This window comes from Lupinus angustifolius, chromosome LG13, assembly GCF_001865875.1.
Source record: "Lupinus angustifolius cultivar Tanjil chromosome LG13, LupAngTanjil_v1.0, whole genome shotgun sequence".
NCBI classification, from domain to species: Eukaryota; Viridiplantae; Streptophyta; class Magnoliopsida; order Fabales; family Fabaceae; genus Lupinus; species Lupinus angustifolius.
In genome coordinates this window covers 5,706,181-5,720,296 of record NC_032021.1, presented here as the reverse complement: position 1 = coordinate 5,720,296, position 14,116 = coordinate 5,706,181, and the positions used below count along the sequence as shown (strand labels likewise).

At 33.4% G+C, this 14,116-nt stretch overlaps 2 protein-coding genes across 2 annotated transcripts; one reads left to right on the top strand and one right to left on the bottom strand.

The window, feature by feature from the left end:
• On the top strand, window positions 731-6,765 carry LOC109325699 (protein SAD1/UNC-84 domain protein 1-like). The gene is made up of 2 exons (XM_019558218.1): window positions 731-1,964; window positions 6,110-6,765. The coding sequence occupies exons 1-2, from the start codon at window positions 852-854 to the stop codon at window positions 6,410-6,412; spliced, it is 1,416 nt and encodes a 471-aa protein (XP_019413763.1). The 5' UTR covers window positions 731-851; the 3' UTR covers window positions 6,413-6,765.
• Window positions 10,126-13,829, bottom strand: LOC109363453 (putative pectinesterase/pectinesterase inhibitor 24). Its single transcript, XM_019609716.1, has 3 exons — window positions 13,256-13,829; window positions 12,020-12,520; window positions 10,126-10,949 (listed from the first exon to the last, which is right to left on the bottom strand). The coding sequence occupies exons 1-3, from the start codon at window positions 13,791-13,793 to the stop codon at window positions 10,270-10,272; spliced, it is 1,719 nt and encodes a 572-aa protein (XP_019465261.1). The 5' UTR covers window positions 13,794-13,829; the 3' UTR covers window positions 10,126-10,269.

The window sequence follows — 14,116 nt, the reverse complement described above, 5'->3', positions numbered from 1 at the left end:
ATTGTGAACTAGAATTCTAAAAGTTTAAGGTTATGCTAGCTTGTAGTTTAGAACTTACAAGACTTTATCTATTGTTGTTTAAGAGTATATTATTGTCGACTTTGATTTGTGATTTTTTATTTTAAAATACATTTATGAGACGTGATGATTATTTATTTTTTTAAATTGTGATTGAGTTGGTTAGAAATGTGTGTTTTAGAAAAAACGGGTCAGTCCAACGGCCTACCATCCCTGACAAATGTAGATTGGGCTAACATTGAGCCCTTTTAGAATAAGGGTCGGACCCTTATTTTGACGGGCCAAAGATGGATCGGATAGGCTCAGGCCAGGCTGGCCTGTATTGCCACCCCTACTTGTATGTGTCTTTATTCAATCCAATTATGTACAAAGTAGTAACATGACATGTTTAAATTGAAAGTATCATTCATACTTTAATTTTTTCTTTTATATGTACATGATTAATCATTTCTATTCATATATAACTTTATATGTCAAATTACATATTCATATAATGCATACATTTGACAAGACTTTATCTAAAAGGATGTCAATGGTGAGATTCGAGTTCAAAAAACATTCATAATAAACATGTAGATTAGGTCTAAAATCGAATCCAAATTCAAAAAATGACTTGATAAGATCGAGCAATCGACAAACCTTAATTGGTTAACCTGGTCCATATTAACCTCCAGCCCCTTTCATTCTAATCCCAATAATTTATATTCAGATCTCATAAAAACTAAAATCCCTCGTAGTCTCATTTCACTTCAATCCTTTTCTTTTCTTTTCTTTTTGTTCTCACTCACTCTTTTCGATTCTTCTTTCAATTTAACCGATTCTAACCTATTCCGATGTCAACCGTTTCCATCACGGCGGCGAATCCCTCTGCGGCGCGTCGCAGGCCTGTCCTCGCCACCGACAAGAAAACCACCACCAACATCGAACTTCTCCCCCTCGACTCCGTTGCCTCTCCCTCCGCCGCCGCCGCCACTTCTGGCGCTGGTGACGGAAGAATTCCCACCTCCACTGGAACCGCCCGCGACCTCAGCCACCACTCGATCCGCGGCGAGGCTGTTATTGAAAGATCCGCCAAGGATTTGACACCGGCGAAGAAATCTTCCGTTAATGGTGTCGTTGCCGGAGGTGCTACACGGAGGGCGCGGAAGCCTAATGGGAAGGGCGAGAAGGCGCGGTGGGCAACGGTGCTTAGTATTTTCGCGAAGAATTTCGTTCTGTTTGTGGTGCTTTTGGGTTTGGTACATTTGATTCGGAGGGTGGTGTTGACATCTGATGATGGCGTTGCTGGTGGTTATGCTGGGTTGTCGGAGATCGAGGGGCGAATTTCGGATGTTGAAGGGTTACTGAAGAGGACAACAAAGATGGTTCAGGTGCAAGTTGAGGTGGTTAATAAGAAAATTGAGGATGAGGTTGGTGGGTTGAGGAAGGAATTGAATGAGAAAATTGATGAGAAGGGTGCGATTTTGGAAACAGGGTTGAAGAAATTGGAGGCCAAGAATGGTGAATTAGAGAGGTATTTGAATGATTTGAAGGCAGAAGATTGGTTATCAAAGGAAGAGTTTGAGAAGATTTTGGAGGGTTTGACGAATGAGGAGGGAAATGATTATAAGGGTAGGGATTTGGATGAGATAAGAGAGATTGCGAGGGGAATGATCGAGAAGGAGCTTGATAAGTATGCTGCTGATGGGCTTGGAAGGGTGGACTATGCTCTTGCTAGCGGCGGAGCTAGTGTGGTTAAGCATTCGGAGCCATTTGACACCGCGAAGGGGAACTGGTTCTTGTCAGCTGCCAGGAATGGTGTCCACCGCAATGCTGAAAAGATGTTGAAACCAAGCTTTGGTGAGCCAGGGCAGTGTTTTCCGTTGAAGGGGAACAGCGGGTTTGTTCAGATTAAGTTGCGCACTGCCATCATTCCGGAGGCTGTCACCTTGGAACATGTTGCAAAGGTAACACCTTTATTCTATAAATTGGTATATGCATGCTAATCAGTGAGTTTATTCTTGGATGTTTTATTTTTTTATATTCTGGAATCCGGAGTGTCTGCAAATTTTAGGGCAATTGAGATGTATGTTTGTTCTTGGCAGTATGATTCTGCAATGCTCATGCATTCCCATATTTATATTTGCTATATGCATGCCTAATTTTTTATTGTGGCAAGTCCTGTTGATGAATTTGCGTAATGTGTATGCTATATAATATCCTAAAACATAGTTATACTATAACTGTTTTATGCAGTTCATCACTTTTTACATTATAGTTACAAGACTTCCTTTATGACGAACCCGATAAGTGATATGCGAAATTCTGTATGCAGAATTCAGTAGTTCATGGAATTCGATATGCAGTGTTTAGGCTAAACAAGGAACCATGTAATTATGTCCTAAAATATGAATTAGATGTAATCAGTTTATTTATACTTTTGGCCTTGGTGGTGTTATTGGTGTAGTTTGTAGAAGGTACAAGTTTTTATTCCCACAGTTGGGGTAGTGGATGTGATGATTTATGATTAATATAATTTTTAGTATTTGAGATGTCCATTTACTGGATTTTTAAATCATGCTTACAGTAAAAGAAACAATTAGGGCCATTTTGTTTCATGATAATAGAAATTATTTTGCTTATCTTTCATTTGAAAGAGTTATTTTCTGGAGGAAGATCATATTTTAGACCTTGTAATTTTAATTTATTTAGGTACAACGCAGTGGTGGCTTTGTCGTCTTGATATTGATTGTGTATTTTAAAGATATTTTAATTTTTAAATCATATTTTGTTGTATGAGTCTCTGAGACCTTTCCTGATACTTCAGTCTTATACTTTCTCTACAGGTTTTCATTTCTCAATATATCGTACTTCACTCTTATACTTTCTCTAGAGGTTTTCATTTCTCAATATGTCATTATTGTGTAAACAACCCTTTACTTTTTCAATTTACCTTCTATAGTGTGTAAACAACCCTTATAGAGGGGGTGAGCCTTGGTGGCAAGGTTGCTTGCCTTTTGATTTGGAGGTCATGGTTCAAATCCCTGAAACAACCTCTTCGCTTGCGAGGGTAAGGTTGAATTCCTCTACCATCCCAAACCCCACTAGGTAGGAGCCTCGTGCACTAGGCCATCTTTTTTGTAGTTTCCATTTCCCTTAATTGGGGTACTGTATGCGATGATTTATGACTAATTTAATTTTTAATAGTTGAGGAGCCCGCGTGTTGGATTTTTAAATCAAGCTTATGACTAAGAAAAAAATTAAGGGGCCATTTCAATTCATGATAATAGAAGGTCTTTTGCTTTTATCATTCTTTTTGAAAGTCATATGCGTGTTCAGGGGAAGATCATATTTTGGTGCTTGTTTTTATTTGAAAGTGCAATGTGATGGAGGCTTGGTCATCTTGATATTGTTTGTTTACTTTTAATGATATTAAACTATTTTATGTTGTATGTGTTTCTGAAGCCTAGTGCTACCTGATGTGTGTTCAAACTTTATCTATTATTTTGTAAAGAATTTGGATAATGTCATTAGGTTTTTATATTTGTTTTTATTATGAAAAAATACATGCTTCCATAAATTATGACCGATGGAACTTGTTGATATCATTATGTGTCAGCAAGATCATTTTTAATTTTAATATTGGCTTCCAGCTAGAAATTATCAAAACATGGGTACTAGAATCATAGTGTAATGAATTATATGTGCACTCTGTGAAAAAGACTGTTGAATGTTCAGTATTATGTTTTCAAAGAGGCTCAAATGTTCTAGGTTGCTAGAGGAGCGTTTTACCTTGGATGGGGATCCATAGGAGTAAATCTTGTAGATACTGTGGAAAATCCATGTTTTAGTAGTTGGTACATGGATATGCCAGGATGGCCCTTATAACTTATCATATGCATATATGATTCATATGATATGTCTGCTTACATTTTTAGCATATCCTTTTATTTTCGGCAGATTTTTTTTTATTGTAACCTGCTTATTTATGTTGGCGATTCTAATTGCTCCACCGCTCATATTAAGTTTGCTATTTTCTCTGAAGAGGATAAGTCTCTGATTTGGGCTCATGTTTCCAATTCAGTCAAGAAAACTACTGCCAAGGATGTGGGAGTAAATATTTGCAATGCAACTTAACTAACTGTAATAATGAATAAAATGGGGCTTAAGATATGATTATGCTTTATGTTGCATTATGACCTGGAGGCTACATGTTCAAATCCCGGAAACAATCTATTCGTTTATGGGGTTCAGGCTGCAGGCCTGCCAGGTGGGAGCTTTGTCCATATATTCATAAAATTTTCACACTTTGACATATTCCCAAGCACTTTATCAGACATGATGGTACCCATGCATACATATGTGCCACATAGATTCAAACAAACTTGATTTAAATATTTTGTTCTGCACCCCAAAATTTTGGGTCAAGCCCATTATTGTTGTTAAATTAGTTGATTGGTTGTCTTGCTGTTGTTGCTGGGTTAGAGCCTTGGGTTTTCCTGTAATAATGTCAAAGTAAACTTCTCCATCAGTCATTTCCAAGTTAGAATGATCTTTTTTGGCCTTTTCTAACTGGCATTGGTTTTCGCAGGAGTTTAATTTGCCCTTGCTTCTGCTCAACCATCTTTGAAGCTTTTTTCTTCATTTATAGTTTCCTCTACATTCTACATTTTATTAGTTAAATGTATTATTGAATTAACCATTTCATAATTTCCTATATGCTTTTATAGATGTATGATATTTAATTCAATTACTTTTTGTCTTCCATTCAATAGTTAGTTTGAGAAGTGGATAAAAGACAATTTGTGTATGATGATTCTGATTTCTTATTATCTGCTTTTGTTTGGCATAATATGTTTTAAGGCTGATTACTGATTGAACCAAATGGGAATAACTATTCTTGAGATGATTTAAATTTGTTAAGAGAATGGCATTATGGATTGCTAATATTTTTGCCCTATATATACTGCATATATTGTTTTGATGCTGCTACATATGAATCCTTGTGCCCTTCATTACTTTATATTATTTATGGCCTTTTTTATACCTGAAAATGAAAATTCTAAATATGTTATAGATGCACTATCAGTTTTCCTTGTCAAATCTCATGCTGTGTCAAATTTTGGTGATCTTCTGCTAGAACTCAATTGATTTCCTTACTTATTTATACATGTGTTGTTTATTCACTGTTAATTTTGCTCCAATTGTCCAATATAGATACATACAACAACAATCAAGCCTTAGTCCCACTAGGTGGGTTCAACTATATGGATCGAACGATGTCATAATGTTCTATCATAAATTATTTCTAGTGACACAATATTGATATCTAAATTTTTCCTATTTGTTTTGCCTATGAATTTTGTAGGCCTCCCTCTGTCTCTAGAAATTGGATTATCCTGTATTTGATCTACTTTTCTCATTGGTGCTTCTTACGGTCTCTCCTCCACCTATGCCCAAACTACCTAAACCGTGACTCTACCATCCTTTCTACAATAGGAGTTGGTCGTTACCCCAACTTTCTTTCTAATGCATTCATTCCTAATCATCTTGTTTAGTGTGTCTATTCATTCCTAATCACATCTTGTCTAGTTTGTCCATTCATTCAACATAATATTATCATCTATGCTATATTGAGTTCATTCTCTTATCAATATATATATATATATATATATATATATATATATATATATATATATATATATATATATATATATATATATATATATATATATATATATATATATATATATATATATATATATATATATATATATATATATATATATATGTATATTGCATTTGGCTTTTACACCTGTGTAGATTATATTGTGTTAGGCAAAAGGGTAGAACATTTCTATTGGAAGAATTGCTGCTTTTCATGTGATATTTACAAGTGTGTAAATTATATTGTTAGCCAAAAGGGCAGAACATTTCTATTGATATTTTTTACATTCAGCATTTTCGGATGTAAATTATATTTTGCATTTGGCATCTTACATGCATATTTTTATATTGATGCCTCTGATTCATGGGTGTTTTGCTGCATTTTTTGTCACAATTTCTTTAAATATTGATAGTTTGTAGTGCTGATATTTTTGCTATTCAACAGAGTGTTGCATATGACCGATCAAGTGCTCCTAAAGACTGCAGGGTATCTGGTTGGCTTCAGGGGCGTAATACAGATGCTCTGGTTGATACTGAAATGATGTATCGTCTACTAGAATTTACATATGACCTTGAGAAAAGCAATGCTCAAACTTTCAATGTTTTAAATTCTGCTAGCTCTGGTCTCATAGACACTGTAAGGATCGATTTTACATCAAACCATGGCAGCCCTCACACTTGTATATACCGCTTTCGAGTTCATGGTCACGAGCCTGACTTAGTTTCCGTGATGGCATTGCAGTCTTGATGTCATCTCAATGTTCGTGTAATTGTCCACAATTATTTGTTTAGATATAGGATAGGAAGTCATGGACTCTGCTGTTACCAGATGTATTTAACTTCCTGTTGTTGCTTCAAATGGATTTTAGATTTAGTGTTTGTTTTCTGGATTAGGCAGATGGTAGAATTTGTGTATCACAGTTTTGTTATTTCCTTCTCAACTTCATTATTTGATGGGGAATGCCAACCCTCTATAACCCTTAATTCAGAAGCTGTTTTCTTGTTTAGAAGAGTCTTTGGCAGTAGATATAAATTGAAAATATTTTGCTTTTAAGAATCTAAATCTGTATATAATGAAATGTTTTGTGGACAATGTTGGTACACTTATAAGTGCCACTATGTTGGGCTGGTTTCTCAGTGGTTATAATTTGATTGTCCCAACATTTTATTAAGGAGTTTGGCTTATCCAAGTGTTGCTTATTGTAATTTGATTTCTCTAGTCATGTTTTGCATCACATTTTCTGTATATACTCCTTCTGTAGCTAAATAACTAACCAAGTGGTTTTATTTTCATCCCAAATCTAGTTTCTTCTGGTCAGTGAAAAAGAGGAGCATATATGTTGTGTTAAAAGCGTGTCACTCCATATACTATTGATTGTGATTAGTCAAAAAAAATATCTATTTATTAAACTTTTAGCGTGAATAGATTTTCTCAATCAATCACATAGCAAGTGTGACATTTTTGGGACAAGATAGAACTCTACATACTTTGGTGTATCAAAAAGCCTAAAAGCTTCTCTTAAAACCATGAACACAACACAAATTAGATAAAAACTTGTTTCCATTGTCACACAAGCATAAACAGAAACACAAATCAGATAAAAGAAAGAAAGCCCATGAATTTAAATCTTGGTAGCTTTCATTGTGACACAACAAAAGAAGATAAATAATAAGACCAAGGAAGCAGCCAATATTTAAATACCCATGTTCTCCTAGACAAGTGTTAGAACTATTTCAAAAGTCTGCATTTTCTTATTATCATTCCATTTTTTGAGACACTATTTTTTAACTTTTGAGCAGTTGTTTTGTACCCAAGTCATTTGCTTTACCTTGGTTTGAGCAACAATGACCAGTTGATTGCAATTGTAAATATAAAAAAGTAGTAGAATCCAAAGTTTCCAACCAACCATATGTAAATAAATCACGTGACATCCCAAGAAAGATAAAATCAATGTATACCCAATCTTTGCTAATTTAGCTTTGGAACTGGTTAACTGCATTAGTCAAAGATTTGTCACATGACACACCTGCATCCCACTATAAAATTTTCCAAGTTGCCAAATAAATAAATTATATGTGTAATATCTATGCACTATTGATTTATAAGCAATCATTAAATTATCCATAATTCATTTAGTTTTTTTGGATTACTTTTTGTAAAGAGTCAATATCAATATTAAATATGAATAATGAATAATACAGTGATATGCCCTTTCAATACGTACTTTTTTTTCCTCATAAATTATATATATAATGTAACATGATATTTATTTATAACATTAACATTTAACATCAAACTCATATTCTAAAGTTAATATATACATACATATATGTCCATAGTTCATCATTACAAGAAGCATATAGCAAGTAAAATACAATCCTCCTTTCTAAGTCAACAAAGACCATGAAATCATTGTGCACCTTAATGATTATTGTTATCTTTGCAATAACATTGATACTTTCACTAATGGTTAATATGTCTCAAGCTAGGACTCACCCTTCATCTTTGTCCTTAGTTTCAAAAAAGTCTCCATCCTCACATTCACTTTCAGGCAGAGAAGGGTCTAAATCAACTCATGATCCTGTGGTAGTTGCTAGCCTTAGAAGAATTCCACCTAGCAGACCAAATCCTACACAAAACAAGTAATATTCACATTTCTTCAACAAGTGTTTGCTCAATTTTGTTTTTCATTGTATCAAGAAGTTTACCAAAAAGGGTGTATATGTATGTGTATCAGGTTAAAGCCTAGAATAAAGGGGTGATTAAGCTGAGGAACTTGCATGAAGCTATGAAGATTCACACTATAAGTTGTGTTATGCTGATCTAGTTTTGTTTGTTGTTTCTTAACTATCTTTTAGTCTCAATTTTTTGGATTTATTAGTGAGAGTGGTATAGTTAGATACTTAGATTGCACTTTATTTTCTCTTACTTTAATGTTTTAGATTATAGAGAATATAGGAGCTAATTGAATGTAAAAGAAAGGAATAATAGTCATCATATTGTGAAGACTGTTTTTTTTATACCAGATGATTGAAAATTGTGTTCCTTAGATTTTGAAGTGCCTTTCTTAAAAAGAAATTGTATGTACTAACTGTATATTAGATTCTTCTTATACTAAGCATGATATCTTGAATTTGATGCTACCCATTTTCCTATATGTTTGGTCCATGGTTATTTGCAAAGTAAATATGGGTTATGTATGAGTTCCGAGATATCAGATTTGATCATGGAAGTCATAGAAATGTAGTTTGTGATAAGTTTCATATAAATGATTAAAATCTGACTGGGGAATAGAGATATATTTGTCCCCAACTATGTCATAATCCAATGAAATTGTGACACTTATTAAAAAAAATTAAATAGTAAAAAATATATATGTTAATTTTTATTAGATGTCAAAATTTTATTGGAATGAGACAAATTTAGAAACATGCTTTTGAGACAGGTGATTTTTCCACCAAGGCAATGTTTCATACAAAAATTCTGGACTTTAGATATGTATAATCTGCCACAAAATGAGGTACTTGTAAGGTACTCTTCAATTTGCAAACAAGAAGGGAAAAAGTACAAACTACAATCTTTTGTCAATTCTATTGTTCTAATTATCTAGGGACTAGAAATGATTATTGCACACAATTTATAAAAATCAATCTTTGCACTCTTTTTATTAGGGAAATAAAAAATAAAAAGTGTTAATTAAAATATAAAATATGTGCTTCTCTTATTTTAGTATCAATAAACTGAAGTGATGTGATAGCAATATAAGTTGTAAATATACCTAAAGTGGCTAATAATAAATTTCAATGGGCCAATGACTTGGTTACAAAAATCTAAGTCCAAATCCCACTATAACCCTAACCCAATCTCCTAGAGTAAAACCCATTTGAATCTTCTAAATTCTTGACAAAGGTGTATGATTTTCACACTCTTTTTTATCCTATTTTATTAACTTTACCCTCATTTCTTACCTAAACGTACTTTTATAGTGAAAATATAAAAAATGATTATTTACTTCAAATTGTACTTATTGTGTTGACCATTCATTAAATCTAATAAAATATAAAATAATATCTTCATCCTCGAATCTCATCACCCATATTTTATTCGATTACCACCCAAACCATGATTTTTCAATTCAAATAAGAGATATACATAGACTAAAATATAATAGCAGAACTCATGTTAATTGAATAAAAGAATTATTATAACAAATCAAATACTTCAACTCAAGGTTTTATCAATAAAGTATTAAGTACAAGTTTGTAGAAATAGTCAAGTTGAAATGACTTAACTATGTTCCTAGAATTGCATGCACGTCTAACAAAAATAGGGTTGAGATAAAAATAGATTGGTGCATATATTTATAGTAAGGAAAATAATACTGAAAGAGTAATGTAATTTGAACACTCACCTTACATATCCCAGATGATAAAGAATCCTACTCAGATATATTATATTTCAGAGTTTCAAAAGAAGCCTCAAATTAAATTAATCAATTCACAATGCCAAATGAATAATACAAAAGCAATAAGATCATGTGGAAGTTGAAAATAACAAAGTTACAAACAAATCTCATAATGCATCATAAGTTGTATTGAAAGTTATCACAGAGAAGATCTATAGGGAGCACCAGAAGCTGAAATCCATTGATTTCCTGAAATAAAGGTCTTAACTGTAAACTTGGTAGCTTGTTTGCTAGTAATGTTGGTTATCACACCATTCCACTTAACCCTATTATTTGTTGAAGCACCTGCTCCAAAATTCTGATATTCTGCATAAAATATAGTATCTGGTGCTGAATTTCCAACCCATGGTAACCAACCATTTGGGTGAATGATGTTTGATATATTGGATTGCATAAACAATGTGGTTGAGTAATCCCTCCAGGGTCTTCCAAGGTAAGTTTGGACAGAACCCAAGTTACCAAATGGTGAAATGGTGCAATTCTGAAATGAAAGTCCTGTGTTCATATTAGGGTCAGATTTGCCTTGTGCTGTGATTGTGTTTTGTTGGCCACTTAAGGGAACCCTAGGTAAAATGTTAGAGTTTTGTATGACAACTGCAGAATTTCCAAAAATGAAATCAACTGTGCCATATATATCACATTCCCTGAAGAATTGGCGATTGGCTTGAACATAAAGAGTGTCTTGATATGCATCAAATTGACATCTATAGTACACTGACTGATCAGAAGAAGTTAATAGTGCCACTGCTTGGTGCTTGCTTGGACCAGCTGTGTTTGCAAAGCCCATGTCTCTAGCAATGAAATTCTTACCTTGTATAGCTGAATTGCACCAGAAAAAGAAGTAGAAAATATTATCCATTTATCCAAACATAAATAGTATTTGTACATCAAAATCATCACACCATTTTGATACTTTTTTTATGGCCAAGAGGTGCAACAGCACCCCACAAACTATATTAGATAATAACCATGAACAAGAAAGGAAAGTGAATTACATATTCTTGAATCTATAGTTATATTCTTGAATCTATAGTTAGGAAGACTAAGACCGTTCGTAGAGCACTCATTTAAAATGAAAGAAGGCATTGAATTCCAAAAATGGGTAGATTGAGAAGAAATTCCATAGTTTGCCAATTTGTCCGCTCAACCATTTTCATACTTAGGTAGGGGTGATGGTTAGATAAATTCATCCCAAAATGACATATGACAACTCTAATACTTGAAACCCTAATTAACCATCTAAGATATTAGCGATCCAATGTGTTAAATTATGTGCTGAGTTCATCAAAACCGTGATAGTGCAACATGATGCATTCCACAATATGATAGAAAGGACCACTGAAATACAATTCTTTGAGTTTGGTAGAGAATTATGGATTGGTTTTTGCGTACCAATTCGTGGTTCTTTTGCGAATTGGTTCCGTATAAGAATCATACCAGATTTTCACTTATAATTGAAGTAAAAGAAAGTACAAAGAAAAGAAGAGTGATTTTTGATGTGCACCTACCTACATGAATGCGTTACACATACAAAAAATAATTTTATCTTGAGGTGTTTTTCCTATGGTGAAACAAAAGTTGATTTAAACCAATAAAAATGTACACTAGAAATGGTTGTGCATGGAACTATAGAAACCCTAGTGAGTATAACCTAAACGTACTAGTATTTGACATGGTAACATATCAGTATTTGATAGCAGGCTAACATACTCCATATTACATGTTCGTACCCATACTAAAAATAACCACATATCATATGATTTTGGAATGTACTATGATGTAAAAATTATGTAGATCTTTTGACGTGCAGATTTGATTATTGTAATCCAAATTGTTTTTCAAAAAATGTAAATAACATTTAAATTCTAACTTAATGAAGAGTGACATACCAATTGTTGCAGTTGAAAATGTTGGGGTGCCATCCACAAAGTTAAGGCTTCCAGATATAATAGAAGCACTCTTACCATCACCAATGAGCATGACATTCCATTTGGTCTTATCTACAGCTACATTTTCAACGTAAATCCCTTTCTTCACATAGATCACAGTTCTGTTGTCACTTTTAGCAACAACATTATTAAGTGCTTCAGAAATTGTTGTATATTTCCCACTGCCATCTTTGGCTACAACAATATCAGCTATCTTTTTCAAATCAGGTTTTTTAAGTAGCTTCCGGTCATTGGAATGAAGCCACTCTGGTTCTTCATTCAGATTATTCAAACTCAATAAGCGCCTCAAGTTCACTGAGGTTACAGCCTTGTCAATCCAAGTAATAATGGAAAGACTGTTACTAGTGAATTCTGTAGAATCTTGGAGGTAGCTTTCAGCAGTGTTCTTCAATGATTCTTTTGTCTCTTCCAACCCCTCAATGCATGTCTGCTGGTAAGTACCTTTTTAGCGCAGAAAAAAGAAGATGGTGTTTAAAATGAGATATATTTTTTTCTGACAAACTTGATAGATCAAATTCCAATGACAAGAGAAGGAAGAAGAAGGGAAATGTTAGTGAAATATAGGTCTCAACAAGAATGAAATCTTAAGGAAATTGTTGTTAGGTATATATATAGTTATTTATATCCCTCATATGATCGTTTAAGCTTTGGGATTAATTGGTATATGAAATTGTATTAGAGATGTTATGATCAAGATATTTAGGGTTTGATCCTAGTTCAACACTTAAGAGTAGGAAGAAAATAGAAAATCATAGTCGAATAATATAGCTCTTAACAAGGATATTAAATCATAAGTAAACTATTATATATTAGAAAACCATTTTTAACACAAGATAGGTACCTCGTGTTATTTACATTTCATGCCCAAGAGTCTGGTGAGAGATATGTTATATAAAAACATTAAGCCTTCATATAACAACTTGGGCTTTTGAATATTTTTTCATGATATAAATATGCATTTATATCTACTTTATAAACCTTGATCATCTACCATTGTTGTTTTCGAAGACAAAACTCTTTTTATCAATAATTATAAAGTATAAATTTAAAAAAGGAATGACTATGTCAGAAGATATTTTCCAATAAAATTTGTAGTGATGCCAAAAAAATAAGTTGCAGCATAAAGCATGTAAATTTGCATAGTAAAAAATGCTTATAAATTATAAATAATAATACCTGCAGCACTCAACCAAGTCTTAAGATCCTCCAAAACATCGAGCAATGAAGAATTTTCACCAGAAGATAGAGAACTATTAAGATGATCAATTGCAAGACCCAAAAGATCATGGCAATTTTTCAAAGCTTCCTTGGTCCTCTTATCAGTATTAACTACATCAAAATTTCCCTGATCAGAAAATTTCTTAGCAGCATTGTTAACCTCAGCTAAGGCCACTTGTATTGACAACTTGAACAAATCCTCAGGTGTAACCTGACCCGATTGCACCTTAGGACCAAGGCTTCTATAACATGCATCCTTGTACAAAGTCACATCACAAACCACTTTCACAGCATTTGCAAGAGAATTGGCATCAGCATTTGTATTATCATTATCATTTTTATGAGCCACAGTTCCAAAAACAGCAGCACATACAATAGAAACAAGGACTATTGTGGACAATGCTATGATAGTGATTCTTTTTCGTGTTCTCCTTCGAGCTAGGAGAACAAGTTGATCAGATTCATCAACTTTACCATAGAATTGTAAGGAAGACATGGTTAATGCTCCGCTAGCTTTTGCTGTGAAGCATGTAATTGTGATGCTGATATTTGATAATACTATGAAGTTTATCAAACTATATATATATAGATTGTAGTATATGAAAGGAAGAGTGTAAACTTGGTAAAAGCTTAACGCGGTGTTACGTGCGAGGCACCAAAATAATTGTTGCATGTTGAATAATATTGGAGTGGCTTACATGTTAGACGTGTATGTATTATTTATTCTTGGTTCATAAGTTTTATTTTCTTAAGTATAATGTTAATATCTTTCTATTTAGATGCTACTTGAATTATGATGTAGATATATCATCATTCACC

What these genes read in the sequence shown, in the direction of transcription:
- LOC109325699 (XM_019558218.1), top strand. Translation starts at nt 852, where the DNA reads ATGTCAACCGTTTCCATCACGGCGGCGAATCCCTCTGCGGCGCGTCGC. An exon ending in CCTTGGAACATGTTGCAAAG is followed by an intron (nt 1,965 to 6,109) that starts GTAACACCTTTA and finishes GCTATTCAACAG; the next exon opens with AGTGTTGCATATGACCGATC.
- LOC109363453 (XM_019609716.1), bottom strand. Translation starts at nt 13,793, where the DNA reads ATGTCTTCCTTACAATTCTATGGTAAAGTTGATGAATCTGATCAACTT. An exon ending in GACTTGGTTGAGTGCTGCAG is followed by an intron (nt 12,521 to 13,255) that starts GTATTATTATTT and finishes TGCGCTAAAAAG; the next exon opens with GTACTTACCAGCAGACATGC. An exon ending in ATTTTCAACTGCAACAATTG is followed by an intron (nt 10,950 to 12,019) that starts GTATGTCACTCT and finishes GGTGCAATTCAG; the next exon opens with CTATACAAGGTAAGAATTTC.